The 23,481-nt window shown below is 47.7% G+C and overlaps 1 protein-coding gene across 9 annotated transcripts in view; it reads left to right on the forward strand.

Annotated features, from left to right (window-relative positions):
* ABAT (4-aminobutyrate aminotransferase) overlaps positions 1 to 23,481 on the forward strand; it is a 235,783-nt gene that overhangs the window by 53,045 nt on the left and 159,257 nt on the right. For all 9 annotated transcript variants that reach the window (XM_059881150.1, XM_059881151.1, XM_024984643.2 and 6 more), the window contains 9 exon segments: positions 2,010 to 2,107; positions 3,877 to 3,906; positions 6,156 to 6,273; positions 9,239 to 9,288; positions 17,078 to 17,158; positions 17,770 to 17,862; positions 18,340 to 18,402; positions 19,358 to 19,421; positions 20,439 to 20,587. In XM_059881150.1, the coding sequence (XP_059737133.1) occupies positions 2,010 to 2,107; positions 3,877 to 3,906; positions 6,156 to 6,273; positions 9,239 to 9,288; positions 17,078 to 17,158; positions 17,770 to 17,862; positions 18,340 to 18,402; positions 19,358 to 19,421; positions 20,439 to 20,587 (746 nt within the window).

The raw sequence follows: 23,481 nt of genomic DNA on the forward strand, positions 1-23,481 counted from the left end.
GAAAGATGAAAAAAGATCACATACATGATCTTTCTTTTTAAAAAAAAATTATTTATTTGTTTTAATTGGAAGCTAACTACAATATTGCGGTGGTTTTGGCCATACATCAACATGAATCAGCCACGGTGTACATGTGTCTGTCCGTCCTGAACCCCCCTCCCACCTCCCTCCCCACCCCATCCCTCTGGGTTGTCCCAGAGCACCGGCTTTGAGTGCCCTGCTTAATGCATCGAACTTGCACCGCTCATCTGTTTTACATATGGTGATGTACAAGTTTCAATGCTATTCTCTCAAGTCACCCCACCCTTACCTTCTCCCACGTAGTCCAAAAGTCTATTCTTTACATTTGTGTCTCTTTTGCTGTCTCGCATAGAGGGTCGTAGTTACCATCTTTCTAAATTCCATGTATATGCGTTAATATACTGTATTGGTGTTTTTCTTTCTGACTTATTTCACTTTATATAATAGGCTCCAGTTTCACCCACCTCATTAAAACTGACCCAAATGTGTTCTTTTTTATAGCTCAGTAATATTCCATTGTATATATGTACCACAACTTTCTTATCCATTCATCTGCCGATGGACATCTAGATTGCTTCCATGTCCTGGCTATTATAAACAGTGCTGCGATGAACACTGGAGTACACGTGTCTCTTTCCATTCTGGTTTCCTCGGTGTGTATGCCCAGCAGTGGGATTGCTGGGTCATATGGCAGTTCTATTTCCAGTTTTGTAAGGAATCTCCTCACTGTTCTCCATAGTGGTTGTACTAGGTTGCATTCCCACCAACAGTGTAAGAGGGTTCCCTTTACTCTACACCCTCTCCAGCATTTATTGTTTGTAGACTTTTTGATGGCAGCCATTCTGATGGGTGAAGATCACATACATGATTTATATGAAACATCTTATTGTTTAGTCACTAAGTCGTGTCTGACTCTTTCTGACCCTATGGACTGTAGCTCCCTCTGTCCATGGGATTCTCCAGGCAAGAATAATGGAGTGGGTGTGCCACACCACTTTCAGGATCTTAGTTCCCCCAACCAGGGATTGAACCCTGGCCAGGGCAGGGAAAGCATCAAACTCCTAACCACTGGACTGCCAGGGAATTCCCATCTCCTCGATGATTTTTAATTGACACAACTTGGGGCACAACTCGAGGAGATGCCACTGACCTCTAGTGGCCGGAGGCCAGGGATGCAGCTAAACATCCTATACCACCCAGGGCAGCCTCCCACAGCAAAGAACCATCCAGCCCAGTGTCAGCAGTTCCAGGGCTGACAAATTTGAGTCTATATATACATATGGAGGAGACACAGGTTTGATCCCTGGGTTGGGAAGATCCCCTGGAAAAGGAAACGGCAACCCGCTCCAGTATTCTTGCCTGGAAAATTCCGTGGACAGAGGAGCCTGGCAGGCTACAGTCTATGGTGTCGCAAAAGAGTCAGACATGACTGAGCATACACACACAATACATATGGATATAGATAAATTTTTTTTTACAAAATCTGGATAATTTTTATTATGGATACATAATATTCCCAATATCCTGCTGTCCATGAAAATGGTGGGACATGGCACATTCTATTTACCGACCCTCCCTGTTGGACATTTAGGCTGTTTCTTCTCTGTTGTTGTTAGAAACAATGCTATGATGAATATTTTTAATCTACATCTTTTTGCACTGGTCCAATTATTTTCCGGATGAATCCTGAAAACTGAGTTTGCTCAGTCGAAAAGACTAGGAAGTCGGCATCACCTTAGCCTCACGACAGTGGGATGTGAGCATGCCTGCTTGCCTACAGCATCACTGGCACCAGGCTTTCCCACTTCTTGAAATCCTCAGGGTGCTTGTGGTACCCATGTCTGACCACACTCAGAGTTCTGGGATCGTCAGGCTTGCGTGGGTCTCAGGCCCTGGCACTGCCTCTGTTGGGGACTCCCAGTGTTGTAAGGGCAGGATTCTCATATCCTCTGTGCTCAGGGGTTTCTCACCACTTGTGTTTACTGCAGGATCCAGACACATCAGTCAGGCTGCAGCCAAAGTTGACGTTGAATTTGACTATGATGGACCTTTGATGAAGACGGAAGTCCCAGGGCCTAGATCTCGGGTGAGTTGAGCACACTTGAGTGGTGTGTTTCAGAAAAGAGCAAAAAGGGCCCATGGGGCAAGAACACAGCCATGCTGAGGGCCCTGTATCCTTAGCTGCTTTCAGAGAGTTCACTACTAGAGATCCAGAACTTTAAACCAGGCCATCTTTCCATAAGAAGTCAAAGAAGTCTTCTTAGAGGATATGTATCAGTTATCAATTGCTGTAATAGTGCTGCATAACAAACAGTCCCAAAACCTCAACAGCATACAAGTTGCTCATGCATCCATGGTTAACTGGCAGTTGGGTAGGCAGCTGTGTTGGGCTCATCTATGTGCCTGAGGGATGACTGCCCACCAGTTGATCTATGCTAGGCTTGTCTTGGGTCACTGTGGTAATGTGGCTCTGCCTCATGGGTCTCTCATATTCCAGCCAGCCAGCCTGGGCTTGTTCTCATGGTGATGGAAAGGAGCGCTTGCTCTATGTCTCTTGAGCCAGGCTCCCCACTGACCCACCATTACTTCCACCTCGTTCTGTTGGCCAAAGCAAGTTACATGGCTTGTTTCTGAGTCCAGAGTCAGGGGCTGGGGCAGAGCATCCCACCAACAGTGAAAGAACCTGACTGTGTGATGTGGCACAGGGCGTGTATGGCAGATGCCTCCCTGAGCTTGATCTTGAAGGGCCACAAGGAGGAACTGGCAGGAGTGCATTCTGTTCTAGGTGAGGGGAATGGTGACAAGCCCGCAGGGTGACAGTGCATGGTGTGTGAGAGACTTTGGGCAGCTCAGAATTCATGGAATAGGTGTTAGAGACACGGCCAGGGGTGTTGCGGCTTCTCCCCAAAGAAGCTACAAAATCTGCATACACCACGCTTTGCAAGTCTGGTTAGCCTTGATTCTGGGTTATGAGTCCAATACTGTTTCTAATGTTTGCATCTAAAAAATAACAGTGAAAACCTTTGTAATACAAATTTAGTTTTTCTCTGCATATTTTGCAGGTTTTATCCATACACAGTGTCTTTGTTTTTTAAAAGTCAAAAGATGTTTCTTTTGACATTGAAACTATTTAATAAACTAGAAGTCTTTGTGCTGATGTAAATGATTGTAGCTATTTTGCATGGCTCTTTGCTAACAAAAGAAGACTTTTTTCATGCATATTTCTATTGGTGAGGGGTGAATTTTAATTTAATAATAGTAAAATAGCTGGAATAAATTTCATATTCTTATCATGAATATTATTTTGTATTTTTACATGGAAATATATGATTTTATGACACTAATTGCTAAAGTTTACTTTCTGTGACTTCTTTTCAGAAATGAAGTCGTTGTAATAGTAAAATCCCTAGTTTATAATTCCCAGTTGCTAAGTATAATTGTACAAATGATTTATGGAATGTTCAGATTATAATTATAAATGGTGCAGATTTCTATTTTCCTAATGGTGTGTTAGAGCTTTTATTTTTCCCTAAGTAAAAAAAGAGCCCATGCTTTTCGGGACATTAGATAAATATCTTCAGCTCAATTTTTTTTGGTTAAATATTTTAGTTTACTTGATTGTTATCTTTGAAGAGTCCGACCCTCCAAGCTGTCTGTTGCACTGGTAATTGAACTGGCAAGAATCATTTCCTACCAACTATTTCTCTTAAGGATTTAAAAAAACATGTATAATATTGTTGACTAACTATTAAGTTATTGACATGAAGGGGGAAAAGCCCCAAGACTTGGGAAAAGATGAAAGATTTTAAGCAAGTGTGTGTCCTTGCTATGAGGCTTTTTTCTTCTCTCCTGCAGGAGCTAATGAAACAGTTGAATATAATTCAGGTAAGTGGGGAATCCTATCTTTGCTTCTTGGTTACAACTTAATCTGTGCTTATTCTTTTTATAAAACATGCTTTCGTTCTAAACCTTTTTTTCCCCCTAATTTCATCTGTTATTTCTTCTTTGACTCGTTAGGGTTTGTTTGTTTGTTTTTAATTTTTTATTTGGCTAAGGTGGGTCTTAGTTTCAGTACGCAGGATCTTAGATCTTTGCAGCATGGGGGATCTTTAGTTGTGGCATGTGGGATCTAGTTCCCTGACCAGGGATTGAATCTGACCCCCTGCATTGAGAACATGGAGTCAGCCCCTGAACCACCAATGAGGGGTGTCCCTCAATGGTTATTTACATAGTGTAATTCCCACATTTTGGTGAACTTCCCAAACTTCTGAGATTTCTAATCTCCTTCAACTGGGGTTGGAAAACTTATTTTGAATGATTTCAATCCTTGGAAATTTATTGACCCTTTTTTATGGCCTAGCATGTGGTCTATTCTAGAAAATGTTCTGTATGCACTTGAGAGGGATGTATACCCTGCTGTTGTTGGGTGGGGTGTTCCACACGTGTTTGTGAGATCTGCTGATTCTGAATGTTGTTCACATCTCTTTCCTCATTAATCCTCTGCCTGGTTGTCCTATCCGTTATTGAAAGCCAGGGACTGAAGTGTCCAACTAGTCTTACAGAATTATCATTTCCCTTCAGTTCTGGCAGGTTTTGCTTCATGTATTTGGGGCTGTATATCAGGTTTCCCAGGTGGCTCAGCGGTAAAGAATCCGCCTGCAATGCCAGAGACCTGGGTTCGATCCCTGGGTCAGGAAGACTCCTGGAGGAGGGCATGGCTACCCACTCCAGTATTCTTGCCTGGAGAATCCCATGGACGGAGGAGCCTGGCGGGCTGCAGTCCATGGGGTCCAAAGAGCCAGACATGATGGAGCAACTAAACAACAATATCAGCCGCTTACATGTTTATGGTCTTCTTTGTGGATGGACCCTTCTGTCATCATAAAATGCCTCTCTTTACCTCTAGAAACATCTTGTTTGTTTACCTGTTTCATCTGATATTAGTATAAAACATCCAGCTTCCTTATGATTACTGTGAGAATTATGTAGCTTTTCCTATCTTTTTACTCTCAACCTAATTTGTATTCTAGAATCTAAAATGTATCTCATGTAGATGGCATATCACTGAATCTTTTAATCCAGTCAGATATTTTCTGATTTTTTTTTTTTATTGACTTGCTTAATCCATGCACAGTTAATGTTACCATTGATGTAGTTGTATTCACAGGTTCAGTTTTATTTTCTGGTTTCTTTAATTATAACATTTGTTTATTTGGCTGCACTGGGGCAGTGGCATGTGGGATCTAGTTCCCTGACCAGGGATTGAGCCCAGGCCCCTTGCAGGGGGAGCAAGGAGTCAGCTGCTGAGCCACCAGGGAAGTCCCCAGTTTTATTTTTTGTTCTCTCTCTTTCTCTTGTCTTTTTTCTTCCTCACCTTGGTTTCTACTAATTTTTGGTACATAATGTGAAAATCTTCTAGTGTACCATTTTCATTTCTTTCACTATATACTATATATATATTATATTATCAATATATAATCACTATCGTTTTTTAGTTTTCTTAGGCCCTAAAACTTACCATATACATCTTAACTTTCCAGAATTTTCTTCAGATTTATTTTTCAATCTTTTTTTTGGGATAAATAAAACACATACAGGAAAAAGAATCATCAAATACAAATCCACAGCATCATAAATGATTATAAAGCAAATCACCTATGTATTGATAATTACCTGCAGGGCAAAAAAATCCTACATTGTCAACAACCACAGACCCCATCCATGTGTCTTTAAATGGTCAGGACATGGTTTGAACCCAGGTCTCCTGCACTGCAGGGCCTTCCCAGGTGGTGCTAGTGGTAAAGAACCCACTTGCCAGTGAGGGAGACATGAGAGACACGGGTTTGATCCCTGGGTCAGGAAGATCTCCTGGAGAAGGGCATGATAACCCACTCCATTATTCCTGTCTGGAAAGTCCCATGGGCAGAGGAGCCTGGTGGGCTACAGTCCATGGGGTCACAAAGAGTCGGACACCACTGAAGCGTCTAAGCATGCATACTCCTGCATGGCAGGCAGATTCTTTACTGTCTGAGCCATCAGGGAGGCACTTTACTTCAGCAGTTCAAGCTTAGTCCTGAAAGACTGGGGGTCTAGGGAATTTCAGTGAGCCTGATCCAGTCTCTTCTTTCCCCAAGAATGCAGAGGCTGTGCACTTTTTCTGCAATTATGAAGAGAGTCGAGGCAATTACCTGGTGGATGTGGACGGCAACCGGATGTTGGATCTTTATTCCCAGATCTCCTCGGTCCCTATAGGTAAGAGCTGGAAAATAAATCCCTGGATGGAGCTTCTTTCTGTGTTAGTCATGGTTATCTGGACTTCAGTCGCTCCTTCCAAGAGATACATCCTTGTGTGTGGCCAGACACTTCCCTCAAGGGCAGAGGATAAGAACAAGTCATTTGCAGAGGGTGTATTAGAAAAGGAACTTTACCTGTCTTTTCTCATTTACTCCTCCCCCAAAACCTGACAAGTGTGGGTCTGGGTGAATATACCCGTTTTGTAGGTAGATAAGCAGAGTTTGGAGAGGAAGCACAGGCAGGATGTGAACCCGTGGCCAACATCAGCAGTCTTAGGACTCCTGGAAGAAGGTCGGAGGTGGGGATTCAGTGACAGTGGTTAATTAAGGGAGAGCTGGGTGGGGCGGGGCGGGGGGGTGGCGCAGAGCTATGGAAAGGGGAGGGAGAGAAACAGCAGAGAGCAAAGGGAAGGTGAAGAAGGATGAGGTCTCAGCCAGAGACCAGCCACAGCCTGATTCCACAGGGCGGTGGGAGTGGGGGCTCTGGAATGTGAATTGCACCCCAAAGTCAAACCCAGACCAATGCGAAGAGGCTGATCTTTTGGCCCCCCTGGGCCAGTCGGGTCATCGCACATCAGCTGCCAGGGGGAAGGATGCCATCTTTCAGGCAACGCGGCTTCCATTCATCAGGGGCAATTTGCCAGAGGAGGTGGCTGGAGCCACTTTCAGTGTCCCCCTCCCCCCAGGATACATGCACACAGAGCAGCTGGAAGAGGGGTGGCTGGGCCAAGAAAGTATCTCTCTCAGCAGGCTCACCTCCTGGCCATCCAGAGCAAGGCTGTCCTACTGCAGGAGGGAGAGGCAGGGCTGATGGGCACAGGCTGTTTGTAGCTTGGCTGGTCCGTGTTTCTTTGGTCGATGGAGTCCTCACGGCACCCGCCGATCTGTAAGCTGAGTATCTGTGAAGCCTGTCCCTTCGTGGATAATCCTGGAATATTTACAGCTCCCCACCCACCTCCAGCCCCCTCCACCCACCCGCTTAGGGTCTTTCCACAGAGATCCGCCCCTGCATTAGGTTTCCACGCCTCCTCTGCTTTTGCCAAGTTGGGTCCCTCAAACCTATTTATTTCCCATGAAGATGAGATCCAACAGCAGGCAGATATATGACTCATTGTTTCTGGTAAGTTCATCATTCAGAGATGCCTTGGCCTCTGAAGGTGACTTGGAGTCTGAGATTTACGAATCTGTCTCTCCATGTCCTACCAGAGTGAAAGGGGTAAAATCTCGCATTATCCCAAAACCGTGGGCCCGTCTCTTCCTGGCTAACCCCTATATCCTCCCCACCACCACCCAGGGCTCCTTCAGCTCAAATCCCCAGCCAGCCGGCATCTCTATGGGGCTAGGGGAATCGGGCTGATCAGACTGGCAGCAGTTGTTAAAAGACCAGAAGTTCAGGGCTTCCCCGGGGGCTCAGTGGTAAAGAATCCACCTGCCAATACAGGAGACACGGGTTCGATCCCTGATCCAGGAAGATCCCACACGCCCTGGAGCAACTAAGCCCGTGTGCCCCAGCTTGTGAACCCGAGCTCTGGAGCCTGTGCCCCGCAACAAGGGAAGCCACCGCAATGAGAAGCCCACGCATTACAACTGGAGAATAGCCCCAGCTCTCCGAAACTAGAGAAAAGCCCACACAGCTACGAAAACCCAGAGCAAGCCAAAATAAATACATAAATAAAATTATTTTTTTAAAAGGCCAGAAGTTCTAAAAGTTTTGTCTCTGGCCACCTTTATTTTACATCTGTAGTCATTGAAATAATTTTTTTTAACTAATAATTACTGAAAATTTGCTGTCTGGCATAGTGTCTTCCAAGGGCTTCCCAAGTGGCCCTAGTGGCAAAGAACCTGCCTGCCTGTGCAGGTAATGTAAGAGACTCAGGTTGGATCCCTGGGTCGAGAATATCCCCTGGAAAGGGGAATGGCAACCCACTCCAGTATTCTGGACAATCCCATGGACAGAGGAGCCTGGCAGGCTACAGTCTATGGGGTTGCAAAGAGTCTGCTGAAGCAACCTAGCCTGAATGCATAATGTCTTCTGTGTTCTCTCACTTAATCCCTACAACCATCCTATAACGTCGGATCTTTTAATATCACCTCAGGCCCATCAATAGGGAGTCAGTTTCAAGGGGTTTCAGGGTTCCCACGGCCATCCAAGGAGCCTGAAGGTTTGCACCAATGACTCTGCCTCCTAAGCTTACTTCTGTAATAGCAGCCTCCAGACAGCTACCCCTGCCCTGCGGTGTGGGCAGGGGGGGCCCCATGACATCAAAGACTCGGGTGTGCAGGGACTTCCCTGAGGGTCCAGTGGCTAAGACTCTGCGCTTCCACCGCAGGGGGCACAGGTTCAGTCCCTGGTCTGGAACTAGGATTCCACCTGCTGCTCGGTGTGGTAAAAAAAAAATCCAGCAGTAGGATTTCCTGATCAGAGGGGCTAGCTCTGCTTTCATCTTTCTTTCTGAAGCCAATAAGAAAAGTTGCATCTGTGGCTTAATGTGATTCCCTGACACTGCCTTTATCTACTGAGGCAGAAAAGTTATCAACATCCAGATAGCGTGGTAAGAGTCAGAGCCCAAAGACCTCTGGCCACAGGTCAGTTGGGAAAACCCCCAGAGTGTTCCTTACTTGGGGAACAAGCAATTCCCAACCTTGGTCCCGGCACCCCTGGGGGTGGGGCAAGTGGTGGAGAGACGGAGGAAGAGTGTTAATCACTCTCTCCCCTGGTCCTCACACCACTGCCCCAGTCCACAGCCCCTGCATCCGACAGAGTGAAGTTACAGGGCGTTTCCCAGGCAGGGCCCCAGGAATGGGCCTTTGTGTGTGAAAAGGGTTGCAGGGTTGGAAGGGAAGGGAGGAGGCAGGCGATGGGGTGAAGGGCAGGGGACCCCCAGATACGATGCTGGTCTCTAACTGTATCTTCCTCTCCCCAGGTTACAACCATCCTGCTCTCATGAAACTCGTTCAACAGCCTCAAAATATGGTGAGTGCCCGGGGTTGTGTTCATGGAGATTCAGAGGCTGACTGGGGCAGCCTTTGGAAATGGTCCATCCATTCAGTCCTCCCTGAAATATTTGTTGAGTCCATACAGTGTGGTAAGCCCTTGGAACGCCTTGCCAACACCGCGCCCTGCTCCCACAGAGGCAGCCAGTTAACCACACACATAAGCAGAGAATCGCAGCCATAGGAAACGCTACTGAGCGAGACAATCAGTGCTGTGTGGGCACAAGACAATGATCATGATAATAATGAGCAATAATTAAGAGCATAATACGTATAAAGACTGTGGCCGGCACAGATCGAATATTGCCAAGTCTCTGAGTCAGCTACTGTTGTTATCCCTGTTTTACAGATGAGGGAGCTGAGCCCAGAGAGGTTAAGTATTTGTCCAGAGTCACACAGCCAGAAGAGGTGCTGGAGATAAAAAACCCAAGGGAGCTGGGCTTTTTTAGGGATGGACGGGCTGGGGGCTGGGGGAGAGTGGTCCCTGTAGGGAGTGGAGGGTGGGAGGGAGAGGTGCAAGGAGCTTCAGGAGCGAAAGAGGGCATGGCAGCCGGATCGGAAGAGGCAGGAAAGGTCCAAGAGTGGTGCGGTGGCAGGCAGGGGCTGGGGCAATTTCCCATCCTTGGCATCGCTACCGTTTGGAGCCAGATTCTTCTCGGTGGCGGGGGCTGTTGACTGATGACGCTGGCTGTAACACACATGGAGATGTGCGTGCACACTCAGCGTGCTGTGTGTGTGCGTTTAGTCGCTTCAGTCGTGCCTGACTCTGCGACCCATGGACTGTAGCCCGCCAGGCTCCTCTGTCCACGGGATTCTCCAGGCAAGAATACTGGAGTGGGTTGCATGCCCTCCTCCAGGGGATCTTCCCGACCCAAGGATAGAACTCAAGTCTCCTGCATAGCGGGCAGATTCTTTACCATCTGAACCATCAGGGAAGCGTACTACTGAATGAATTGTCCCCTGTTACCCAGTGTTTCTCACCTTTTTCTTCCCATTATCACTCGCTTAAGGAGTCTTTTTTTGGCCGCACCATTCTGCATGTGGGATCTTAGTTCCCCAACCAGGAATTGAACCCACAACCCCTGTAGTAGAAGCACAGAGTCTTAATCACGGGACCACCAGGGAAGTCTCTCCAGAGGCTTTTTAGACATTATTTCCCCAATTATCCTCCCCAACCATGAAACTTTAAAACCACCCTGTTTTAGTTTCCTGTTGCTGGCATCACAAACTACCACCAGCCTAGGGATTTAAGACAACAGCCGTTTGGGGTCTCACAGATCTTATGGGTCTAGAATCCGGTGAGCAAAGCTGAATGCTCTGCCTCGCAGCTCACAAAGCTGAGGTCAGCTCTTAGCTGGAGGCTCCGGGGGAGGATCTGCTTTGGGGCTCATTCAGGTCGTTGGCAGAGTTCGTTTCACGTGGTCCTTCCACCGTCAAGCCAGCAGTGTATGATCCTGCTCTCTTTGTATCTCTTCTCCGCCTCTGCCCTGAGCCAAGGGCTCGTGTGTTTGCAGTTAGCCCACCCAGAAGATCTAGGACTGTCTCCTTTCTGAGCTGAATAGGAAGCTTAATAAGACCTGCAAAGCCCCCTCTGCTGTGTAACAGTCACAGTTGTGGGGAGGGGATAGAGTAAGGTATCTTCTTGGAAGCCATAATGGTGCCCACAACACACCTATGATGCATGGTGTGTCTGTACGTATGAAGAAGTGTGAAGTGTTAGTCACTCAGTCATGTCCGACTCTTTGTGACCCCAAGGACTGTAGCCCACCAGGCTCCTCTACCATGGAATTCTCCAGGCAAGAATACTGGAGTGGGTTGCCATTTCCCTCTCCAGGGGATCTTCCTGACCCCAGGATCGAGCCTGCATCTCTTGCATTGCAGGCAGATTCTTTACCACTGAGGCACCATGGAAGCCTCCCCTTACTTCTAACAGCACATGGACAGAATCGTACTGCGTGTGCTCTTTATCACATCTGGCTTATCTCACTCAAAATCCATCTGGAGATGTGTCCTTGGTAGCCACAGGGCATCCATCCTCCCGGCTTTAATCGTTCCATTGTGTGAACGCACTGTAATTAGCATCCTACCTACCTCGGATGAGCATCTGAGTCACTTCTCACAAAGGCCACTGCTGTGGACCTTCCAGTGTGTCTGTTGGTGACACAGTCATGCGTCCCACGATACAAGACATAGACAAAGCCAGTCCATCTCTACAGCAGTGTGCACACACGGTCAGCCTCAGTAGATCCCCAGATCCCCGGACAGTTTTCCCTCTGGCCACTCCCCAACCTACCCCCCTACCCCGGGCGCCACACATCATTAGGGCTTCCATTTTTCTCAGAGTGTGACATCATGTCCACACATAAGGGGTGTGATTCCCAAAAAGAAATCAAAGAAAGACAGGAGGACTGAAAGCCTGACCCCGGCAGGAACCAACTCTTATTTTTTATAATATTTGTATATTTGACTTGGGTCTCAGTTGCAGCACGTGGATCTTTGTGTGTGTCATTCAGGATCTTTGGTTGCAGTGCACGGACTCCCTGGGCTTCCCCCCATCATGGTTCAATGGGTAAAGAATCTGCCTGCCAATGCAGGAGTCGCAGGAGCTGCAGGTTTGATCCCTGGGATGGGAAGATCCCCTGGAGGAGGGCATGGCAACCCACTCCAGCATTCTTGCCTGGAGAATCCCATGGACAGAGGAGCCTAGCGGACTACAGTCCATGGGGTCTCGAAGAGTTGGACACGACTGAAGCGACTGAGCACGCACACACTCTCTAGTTCAGTGTGCGGGCTCTACAGCACAGGCTCAGTAGTTGGGGCAAAGCTCCACGTCATGTGGGGTCTTAGTTATCTAGCGAGGAATCGAACCCATGTCCCTGCACTGCAAGGAGGATTCTTAACCACTGGACCAGCAGGGAAGTCCCCTCTCCAGCCATAAAGAAGCAGCAGAAGATAACAGGAAAGAACTCAGCTCCTCTTTACCTGTGGGCCGGTGTACCTGCCTGGGAGGGACCTGGGGATGGTTCTCACCTCTGATGGGTTGACAAGTTCAGGAGCTGCTCTGGCAGAAGCCTCGTCCCCCCACCCCCCAAACCCAGGGTGTCTGGCGAGGCCTGTTGGTGTCTCCGAGCGTGTGTTTACATTCAGAGCCCGGCTTTGTTTCGAAACGTTCTGCGGATCCCAGATGCCTCAGCAGTTGGTGCTAAAAAACTGTGTCAACAAACACGCCAGACACATTTGCCGTGTCAGCTGCCTCCGGAGGCAGAGTGGCCCCAACAGCACGTGATTTCCAGGCCCGGGGATTCTGATTTGCGGGGGCAGGGGCGTGGGGAATGCCCTGCGTCCACCTATCCCTGCCAAGAACCTGGACACCACCCCTCATCCTCCCTTCCCCCAGCCAGGCGGGGACCAGTCCTAGCTCCCCCTCTTCCAGTTGGAGTTTCCCATCAGCCCCTCTCCATCCCTTCCTCCCACCTCCATGTCCATTCTCGCCTCCTCCAAACCATCCTCCAAACTGCTCTGTGCCTGGAACCCGCTCCTGGTACCCACTGCCTTCAGGATGCCTCCCAGCTCCTCCTCTTCACGTGCAAAGCCCTTTGTGATCTGGCTCCTGCTTCTTCAGCCTTGTTTCTTTCTTTTTTAAAAAATTAATTAATTTATTTTTATTTTTTTGATTGCACTGGGTCTTCATCGCCGCAAAGCAGACTTTCTCTAGTTGCAGTGATCGGGGGCCACTCTTCCTTGTGACGCGCAGGCTTCTCAATGCAGTGGCTTCTCTTGTTGCAGAGCACAGGCTGTAGGCACACAGGCTTACATAGCTGTGGCGCGTGGACTTAGTTGGTCCTGTCGTGTGGAATCTTCCCGGAACAGCAATTGAATCTGTGTCCCCTGCATTGGCAGGCGAATTCCCATCCATTGTACCACCAGGGAAGTCCCAGCCTCATTCCTTAACATCTGTTCACTTAATGATGGATGGAATACCTACTGTGTGCCAGGCACTGTCCTTGGTGCTGACCTCGATAACACGATCACAGTCTAGGTTACACTCCAGAATAGTCTGGACCAGTGTCTGGATCACAGATCAGATCTGCCTAGATTGCCACCTAGACCGTAGTCTGGATCAAGGTCTAGATCACAGTCTGAGCTGATGTCGTTCTTGCAGAGGGCTGGGTATGGGGCAGGGAGACTGGCAGAGCCTCAGAGAAGTGACCGATGACCGCCACAAGCTCAGCAGAGTACATCTGAGGCGTCAGACAAGACGACCTTGATTGACGTCTTCCAAACTCTTAGCCCAAGATGCGCTCAGGTGGTGGTCATGGTGTTTTTTACCTGTCCTGGGCAGGCTGTTGCCAAGTCATTGAAGTCTTGAGATGGTGCTTATCAACCCTTTCATACCCCAACCACATCATCTATAATTCATGTCCCGGGTCACCTGGATCTAACCGGTTGCAGTTAAAACTTCTTATGTGCCCGGGGCGGCCTCATCACACTGCTCACAGGCTATACAATATCACTGGTCATTGCATGTACCTGGTCACTGCAATGAACGATGAGTGCCGACTGACATCCGTGGTCTTTGGCTGGGCTGGTCATAGGGCAGCTGACCTTGTCAGCTAAGACATCAATGTGACCTCCAGGCCTTTCCACCTGCGTGATTCTGTCCTTCAGGACTAGCTCCTGCCTCATCTGTAGGCTGTGTCCTCTCACTGGCTCCTGACGAGCACCCAGGAAGGCATCCTCATTTTCTCAAATAAGGACCAGAGAGGTTAAGTGACTTGCCCCAGGTTGCACAGCCACTTAAACCAAAGCCCATTCTCCTCCTTCTGCACTTTACAGCTGCTGAGTCTGATGGCGAGGATTCTAGAAACCTGTCCTCAATTGATTCTGCTACCCAGAGTCCCAGATACCTTCTGTTCTTAATGAATGCCACGCTTTGCCGAACAAGAACACCACCCCCACATCTTGCCTGGGCCCAGAGAGGCAGTCGGCCCAGCCATCTACCTGTGCTGGCAATTCCCCTCCACCCTGAGCTCATGATGTGTTTGGTTTCCTCAGAGGCACATTGACTGTGTGTGTGTGTGCTTAGTTGCTCAACTGTGTCTGACTCTTTGTGACCCTATGGACTGTAGCCCACCAGGCTCCTCTGTCCATGCGATCCTCCAGGCAAGAATACTGGAGTGGGTTGCCATTTCCTTCTCCAGGGGACATAATGAATGTCTTGAAGCCAAAACAAAAGACCGCTCAGCACCTCCCACAGGCCACCCAAGGTCTCCGGTCTCTGCCAAGCCTACTTACCAACAGCATCTATAGTTTCAGGTGGAGGCTGCCTGCAGTGCCGGCAGAGGATGGGATCGGAAGTCAGCCAACCTGGGTTTGACTCATGGTTCTGCCTCTTTCTATCTGTGTGACTTGAGGCAGGTTGCTTGACCTCTCTGGTCCTCCATTTCCCCGGCTCTACAGTGAAAAGGGTTAACTCCCCCGCATTGTTATTAGACCTATGCAGCTAGTCACAAAGAAGAAAAACCAACCGAGACACGAGGCTACCACGAAGTCTAGCCAGCCACGCCGAATCGCAGTGCCACAGGAGGATGGGTGCTGGGGCCCGCCTGTCCTTGAGTTTCCTCCTGTTTGGATTTGCACTGAGTTTATTTACACAGCTGAGTCTGAGAGAGAAGGGTGCCTGAGAATTTCCAGGCTCAGTCAATCCTTCCTTACTTTTTAACTTGACTCACAGGATCTTAGTTCCTGGACCAGGCATTGAACCTGGGCCCCTTGCATTGAAGGGCTTCCCTGGTGGCTCAGATGGCAGAAAATCTGCTTGCAGTGCAGGAGATGTGGGTTCGATCCTTGGGTCAGGAAGATCCCCTGGAGGAGGGTATGGCAACCCTCTTCAGTATTCTTGCCTACAGAATTCCATGGACAGAGAAACCTAGTGGACTATAGCCCCTTGGGGTTGCAAACAGTCAGACATGACTGAGCAATTAACACTTTCACTTGCTTTGAAACCATGGAGTCTTAACCACTGGACTATCAGGGAAAATCCCCCAATCCTCTTCTTGATAAGCAATCCTCATTGCTTATCTGCTGTGCAGACCCCACTCAGACTCTTGCTGATCCTTCAGGGGGCACTGGCTGCACCTGGAGAGACAGATCAGCTCTGTTCTTATCCCCATTTGCATTTCCATTTGCATCTTTTCCATAAGGGTGGACACATGTTGATACATTTATCAACAGCCACAGAAGGTGCACCACTCAGTGAGCCCTAACATACAACTGTGACTTCGCACATGCCGTTTTACCAGCAACACAACATTATCATCAGTGAATGTGCCTTCGTTTGCTTAACCTACTTTTGGCATTTAGAGTGGTTCTCCTTTTGGTTGAGTGACGCTGCCTCGTTTCCTGGGTTTCAGAAGCGAGTGTCTGTGTAGCGTCAGGTATGCACTGTAGATTTCCTTACAGAGGGAATCCTTCTCTAGACCTGCCTCTATCAAAAAAAGGGAGTTTTCTAACACTACTTCTCTTCATCGGCAGCTCTTTCATTAGCCAGCTTCTTTATCCGATTGCTCTCCTATACCTCACTGTCTTTAAAACTTACAGTTACTGAGACCTCTTTCCCGTTTTTTTTTTTTTTTTAATTAAAATATAATTCACATGAGGTCAGATCCATCCTTTGCCATATACAATTCTATGGATTTCAACAAACCCATAAACTGGGAATTCCCTGGTAGTCCAGCATGGTTCCACAGCAGGGGGCATGGGTTTGATCCCTGGTCAAGGAGCTAAGATCCTACAAGCCACTTAGTGGGGCCAAAAAATAAATAAAACTTAAATTTTTTTTTCAAATTTATTTGATAATTTTTAAAATAATTTTATTTATTTATCTATTTATTTTTTGGCTGTGCTGGGTCTTCATTGCTGCACAGGCTTTTCTCTAGTTGCAGGGAGCAGGGGCGACTCTGTAGCTGCAGTGGACAGGCTTCTCTTTGGGGTGGCTTCTTCTGTTGCAGAGCACAGGCTGCAAGGTGTGCTGGGAATCTTTGGAAAAGCAGGCGGGCAGTTTGTCAACGTGAGGCTGCCGTCAAGGCATCCTTCTTAAATAAAACTTTTTAGTGTTGTTCAGTCGCCAAGTCGTGTCCTACTCTTAGCCACCCCATGGACTAGTATGCCAGGCTTCCCTGTCCTTCACTATCTCCCAGTTTGCTCAAATTCATGCCCATTGAGTCAGTGATGCTATCTAACCATCTCATCCTCTGCTGTCCCCTTCTCCTCCCGTCTTCAATCTTTCCCAGCATCAGGGTCTTTTCCAGTGACTCGGCTCTTCGCATCAGGTGGCCAAAGTATTGAAGCTTCGGCTTCAGCATCAGTCCTTCCAGTGAATACTCAGGGTTGATTTTGTTTAGGATTGACTGGTTTGATTTCTTTGCTGTCCATGGGACTCTTAAGAGTCTTCTCCAGTACCACAGTTCAAAAGTGTCAATCCTTCAGCACCAATTCTTTCTTTATAGTGATAGCTATAAAGATATAGCTATATATATATATATATATATATATATATATATATATAGTGATAGCTACTTGGATAGTACCCCAGCCAAGAAACTGACACTTTGTTTTCAACCCAGAGCCATCCTAGTGGATTTCTCTAAAAGTGCAGGAAAATCTGTCATTCCTGGAAGTGTGAAACACATCCACTCTGAAAAGCATCGCCGGTGGGTGGGACCTGGGTCAGGCAAGAAATCACTGCTGGCATCCTGGCTTTTTTGCAGAGCACATTCATCAACAGACCTGCCCTCGGAATCCTTCCTCCGGAGAACTTTGTGGAGAAGCTCCGGGAGTCCCTGCTCTCGGTGAGTGACTCCATGGGGACAGACTGCAACATGAGGACCCACCTCCGCCCTCCCCACCGCTGGCCCTTGGCTCTGATCTTCAGGAAGCCAGAGTAGCTGGGAAGGAAAGGGTTGGCATCCGTAGCAGTTAAGGATGGGGTGTTTCTGCATTAGTCTCACTCTTCCTGCTGTTTCTTTCAGGATGAGTCTTTTTAAATTTTTCCTTGCAAGAAAAGCTGGGATCCCTCACGTGGTAGGGGGTGGGGTAGGGGGAAAGGGAACCCAGGGGAACTTAAATTAGCATGGATCCCACAACTGGAGCTTTGCCTGTGTCCTTCAGTCCTCCCTGACTTTGGGTTTCAGTGGCCACAACGATCAGTGTCCTTCGGAATCCTGACTTCCCACCTGTAAAATATACAGGCAGTGGTGGGGAGGGCCATCAGGAGGGACCTATGGGCTTCATTCACCTTTTTCCCTCTCTGGCCTCCAGTCCCCAGGCCTTTCTTGGCTTCTCGCTCACCCTCCCAGTCTGGCTGCGTCCAGGACTCCATACCTGGTTCCCTGCCCGCACGTAGCGGTCAGCTGGAGGGAGGTGGGGAGTGGGGAGCCCACAACTGTTTCCCTCTCCACAGGTGGCTCCCAAAGGGATGTCCCAGCTCATCACGATGGCCTGCGGCTCCTGCTCCAACGAGAACGCCTTCAAGACCATCTTCATGTGGTACCGGGTGAGGTTTGGGGCATGCATGCGTGTGCACGTATGCACACACACACACACACAGACTCCTCAGCCCCCAGCTGCACAGTCAGCCCTTGTCCAATTATTCACCCTAGTTGGGCAGAATATTGGACATCAGTGACCATGTCCAAAATCCAGGGAAGGCCACTGGCTAGTCAAGCCTTTCTAAACATCCCAGCAGAGAATGGTACAAAACCTCCCCAGTGTGCTACGCTAGTTTACCTGGAATAACGTACCATCTCACAGATCTTCACTGTTGCCAAGAGAAGAAGGACGAGCCTTATCCGTCCATCTGTTTCATCGCAAGCACTATGAACGGTCTCGGGCCTCCATCCATACATGTAATATTGACATGTGTGAGCAGCTCTTCAGAAAGCACCCCCTCGTGGCTTAGATGTGGGTGCAAAGCAGCAGCTCTCCCTGTCCCAGAGCATCTCTGAGAATCTTTTCTGTTCCATCTTGTCAGAGCAAGGAAAGGGGCCAGTCGAGTTTCTCCAAAGAGGAGCTGGAGACGTGCATGGTCAACCAGGTGAGCCCAGCATCCCCTTCTGTCCTCCTCAAGTCGGAGGGTGTCCCGGTTTGTAAAAAAAAAAAAAACAAAACCCACAACATCTGTGAAGTGCAATAAAACAAGCTGCATCTCATATCACATTTGGAGATGAATAAAGGAAAACGACCTGAGGGTATTCTGGAGTTTGTGGGAGAAGGTGCTAGAGTTTTTCCTGGGAGTCTCGGGGACCCAGTGGAGTTGAGCCAGGTCAACCTCCCAGAGACTCAGGGGCCCCCAGGGTGGCCTCTGCAATGTCCCCAGCAGCTCTTCCTGAGTCGCCTGGAGGCAGGTCTGATTTCCTTGCTGAGTGGAGAGTCAGAAGGCAGTGCAGCTGTGCCGTTCACTTAGGGCCAGGAGAGGCCTAGGTGTTCGTGAATTCCTCATGCTCCCAGGGGCAGCCCTGGAGGGCCAGGGAAAGCTGGTGTTCCTCCCCTCCTGCTGATCCAAAGCCTGGGCATGTCCTGTGAGGGGCCCAGCTCAGCATCAGGTCATGGGCGGCAGGTACCACCCCCACACCTGGCCCACCTGTGGGCTGTGGGAGCCAGAGCCACCAAAGCAGGGAAAGGAGAGGGGCTGGGAGGAACTTGAAGAGCCCGTCGACAGCTGGGGTGGTGATGGAAAGGAGACTGGGGGGTGGTGGGGGCCCTGGGGCAGCACGCCCACCCACCTTCGGGCTTGGCCGGGAAAGATGGGCGCCTGTGATGCAGAACTTGTGAGAAGACAGAGGTTCAGAAATGTATCTCATGAAACCTCTTGATTTACAAAAAAGAAAAAAATCCACGGGCTGGATTTTGACCTCTGGTGTCCAGTTTGTAACTTCCCCCTGCGAAGGACCCTTGGTTCCTCTGAGATTTCATGCTCCTCGAGGTTCATGGGAGCAGCCACCTAGGTCCCTAGTTCACAATCCTGACCGATGGTTGTTTCCTGGTTCCAGGCCCCTGGGTGCCCTGACTACAGCATCCTCTCCTTCATGGGTGCTTTCCACGGGAGGACCATGGGTAAGAAGGGCCGTGGGATCCAGAGGTAGCAGGTAGAGTAATAATAACAACAACAGCAATAGCTGCCTCTGATCGGGCGTGGCGGCTTCTACTTATGGTCTCCTTGATTGCACACCATTCTCTGCAGACTAGGGGTGGCTGTTCCCACTTTGCAGATGTGGAAACTGAGGCTCAGCAAGGGAAGGAACATTCAAGGCCATTCAGTGGCAGAGCTAGGATTTAAACCCTTGCCTCTCTGCCTTCAAAGAGTTAGTCTGTGATAAATCAGAAAGCAATGACACACACACATACACACACACAGAGGGACACAAGTGTGCCCCTTCAGCTTCAGGATGTTCCCAGAATTGGGGTTCTGCGGGCACCGGGTCTCCCCAGGCTGCCCCATATCATTCTCAAAAACAATCTGGCAGAAACCAACACAATATTGTAAAGCAATTTTACTCCACCTAAAAAGTAAATTTAAAAATAATTAAAAAGCATTTGCTGTGGTCCTGCTTTATTGAAGGTACCATTCACTGAAGGCACAGTAGTTCTGAAATGAAAAAAGTACAATCTTTGCCTTAAAAAAATCTAATAGATAAAGACTTTGGGAATTAAGAGTGTATCTTGACCTGCCCTAAAGTTTTTATAACTACTGTGATTAAAACCAGACATACATGAAGCTTTAGAGAGACCATGTAATGGATTTGTTGTTGTTGTTCAGTCGCTAAGTAGTATCTGACTCTTTGCAACCCCATGGACTTCAGCACACCAGGCTTCACTACCTCCCAGAGTTTGCTCAAATTCATGTCCATTGAGTCGGTCCTATAGTGATGTAATGAGTCAGTGATGTAATGATGTAATGGATAGAGGAGTTAATTCTGTTTATGAGAAATCCAATCTTCATTTTCTGTGATCCAAAACATAAAATTTAATAAATTCACAAACTTTGAAATTCTTTAAAAAAAAAAAAAAAAAAAGAATGGTCCACCTTCCTTCCCCCAGCCAACCTCTGCTCTTCTGTTCTGCTGGGCTTAGGTTGCTTAGCAACCACGCACTCCAAAGCCATTCACAAGATCGACATCCCCTCCTTCGACTGGCCCATCGCACCGTTCCCACGGCTGAAATATCCTCTGGAAGAGTTTGTGAAAGAGAACCAACAAGAAGAGGCCCGCTGTCTAGAAGAGGTAACACCCGGACCCTCCCGGTCCTCTCCTCAACACCCCTTCCTGACCCTCAGCACACCGAGAATTAGCCCAGATAAGAGGAATACACACAGAGTGTCTGGGGATCCATGTGGCACTCCCTGGGTGGGTCAGAGGGACAGGGAGCCACGTGTCCCGATGTTCCATGTTAGGAAAGGCAATGAGACACTGATTTTGCCACCCAGCCTCCATCACCCGGCTTCTGGTACCAACTTCTGTATCATTTAAGTTTCTTTGGGGACAAGCTTCACTGAATCCAGAATAAGAGAAAACGAACTGATGGAAAGAATATGGGACAGCTCATAGGGAAACTGATTCCAGGGGATCCTCTAATCCCCTGTGTCTCAGTCTTCGCCAGAATCCTGGGGCTTTTGGGAGAGCCCTGGAGGTTGCAGGGTCGGGGGCTAAGGATGGGCGACCCTGGTCACCACGCCTTCACTTCAACCAACAGCCCCACCTTGATCTGTCCCAGATATTAGGGTTCCATGTAAGATGTTGAAAGGATTGTGTTGTTTGAGGGGGCAGGTGGGGAGTGGCTATCACTGTTCATCCCTGTTCAGATTTGGATTTGAGCTCAGATCAGGCTGGTTTCCCTCTTACCCACATCTTTCTTTTGAATTAATAGGTTTCGCGTACTAGGTGTGAACTAGGTGCTAGGTATTTCGTTGTTGTCGTGGTCTAGTCACTAAGTTGTATCCGACTCTTTTTCAACCCTATGGACTGTAGCCTCCTGGCTCCTCTGTCCATGAGATCTCCCAGACAAAAATATTGGGGTGTGTTGTCATTTCCTGCTTCAGGGGATCTTCCCAATCCAGGGATCGAACCCACATCTCCTGCATTGCAGGCAAATTCTTTACCGCTGACCCACCTGGCTATTTAGTGGTAAATAAAAGAAGCAAGATGATGGAGTCCAAGCAAAATAAGGCCAGCCACAAGTCCCCACAGCCTTCCTAGTCATATTTTTAAAAGGTAAAAAGACCTGGGAGAATAATTTTAATAACATTTTATTGAACCCAGTGTATCCCAAAATATTACTGTGTCAACACGTCATTAATATTTTTAAATTATTGATGAGATATTTTTATATGCTTTTTTTGTGTTGAACCTTCAAACTGCTGGGTGTGTTTTAGATGTAAAGTACATCTCAGTTTGGACCAGCTGCATTCCAAGCGCTGGATAGACATGTGTCTCTTCTGCATCCTATCAGAAAGTGCAGACTAGTCAGAAACACAGCACTGGACAAATAAATGGAAAAACAGCCATGCAATGACAAATTGCAAATGACACTCAAAGCAAAAAAAGCATCTGACCACTTCCGTGGGGCCATTGGTGAGGCAGAGACCAAAATTACATCATTCGCATAGATGATTTTCCTTTAATTCTGCATAACAGAGAAAGATTGCACTTGTTACTCTATCTGGGTATGTGGTTTGGGTTTTTTAGATTAAGTATAATTATTAAATTATTAATGAAGTATCACAATTACTATTCCTTAATTATTTATAAGATGATGCCTGTTTTAGAACAAGACTTCAAGAAATATAACCACTTGGGGAAAATCAGATGCTTTTCTTACTACTCCATCACTGTTAACAGTTAAAAACTTTTTTTTCTTGTAATGAGCTATCAGAGATCAGATCAGTCGCTCAGTCATGTCCGACTCTTTGCGACCCCATGAATCACAGCACGCCAGGCCTCCCTGTCCGTCACGAACTCCCGGAGTTCACTCAGACTCACGTCCATCGAGTCAGTGATACCATCCAGCCATCTCATCCTCTGTCGTCCCCTTCTCCTCTTGCCCCCAATCCCTCCCAGCATCAGAGTCTTTTCCAGTGAGTCAACTCTTCGCCTGAGGTGGCCAAAGTACTGGAGTTTCAGCTTTAGCATCATTCCTTCCAAAGAAATCCCAGGGCTGATCTCCTTCAGAATGGACTGGGTGGATCTCCTTGCAGTCCAAGGGACTCTCAAGAGTCTTCTCCAACACCACAGTTCAAAAGCATCAATTCTTCGGTGCTCAGCCTTCTTCACAGTCCAACTCACATCCATACATGACCACTGGAAAAACCATAGCCTTGACTAGACGAACCTTTGTTGGCAAAGTAATGTCTCTGCTTTTGAATATGCTATCTAGGTTGGTCATAACTTTCCTTCCAAGGAGTAAGCATCTTTTAATGAGCTATAGGGAAGGAGAATCTGAAAAAGAATATGTGTGTGTTTGTGTGTGTGTAACTTAGTTTGCTTTATACCAGCAACTAACACAACACTGTAGATTAACTATGCTTCAATTTTTTTTAATGATTTTAATGTAGAAGGGTGCCCATTTCTCCACATCCTCTCCAGCATCTATTATTTGTACACTTTTGATGGCGGCCATTCTGACTGGTGTGAGGTTGTAAGTTACTGTACTTTTGACTTGCATTTCTCTAATAATTAGTGATGTTGAGCATCTTTTTATGTGCCTGTTGGCCATCTGTATGCCTTCTTTGGAGGAATGTCTATTTAGGCCTCCTGACCATTTTTTGATTGGGTCATTTGGTTTTTTGTTACTGAGTTATATGAGCTGTTTGTATATTTTAGAAATTGAGCCCTTGTCTGTTGCATCATTTGCAAGCATTTTCTCCCAGTTCATTGGTTGTCTTTTTGTTTTGCTTATGGTTTCTTTCACTATGCAAAAGCTTATACATTTGATTAGGTCCCGTTTATTTTTGCTTTTATTTCTATTGCCTGGGAGACTGACCTAAGAAAAGGTTGCTAAAATTTATACCAGGGAATGTTTTGCCTATGTTCTGTCCTAGGAGTTTTGTGGTGTTGTGTCTATATCTAAGTCTTTAAGCCATTTTGAGTTTACTTTGTGTGTGGCATGAGGGTGTGTTCTA

The sequence above is a fragment of the Bos taurus genome, chromosome 25, assembly GCF_002263795.3.
Source record: "Bos taurus isolate L1 Dominette 01449 registration number 42190680 breed Hereford chromosome 25, ARS-UCD2.0, whole genome shotgun sequence".
Taxonomy (NCBI): Eukaryota; Metazoa; Chordata; class Mammalia; order Artiodactyla; family Bovidae; genus Bos; species Bos taurus.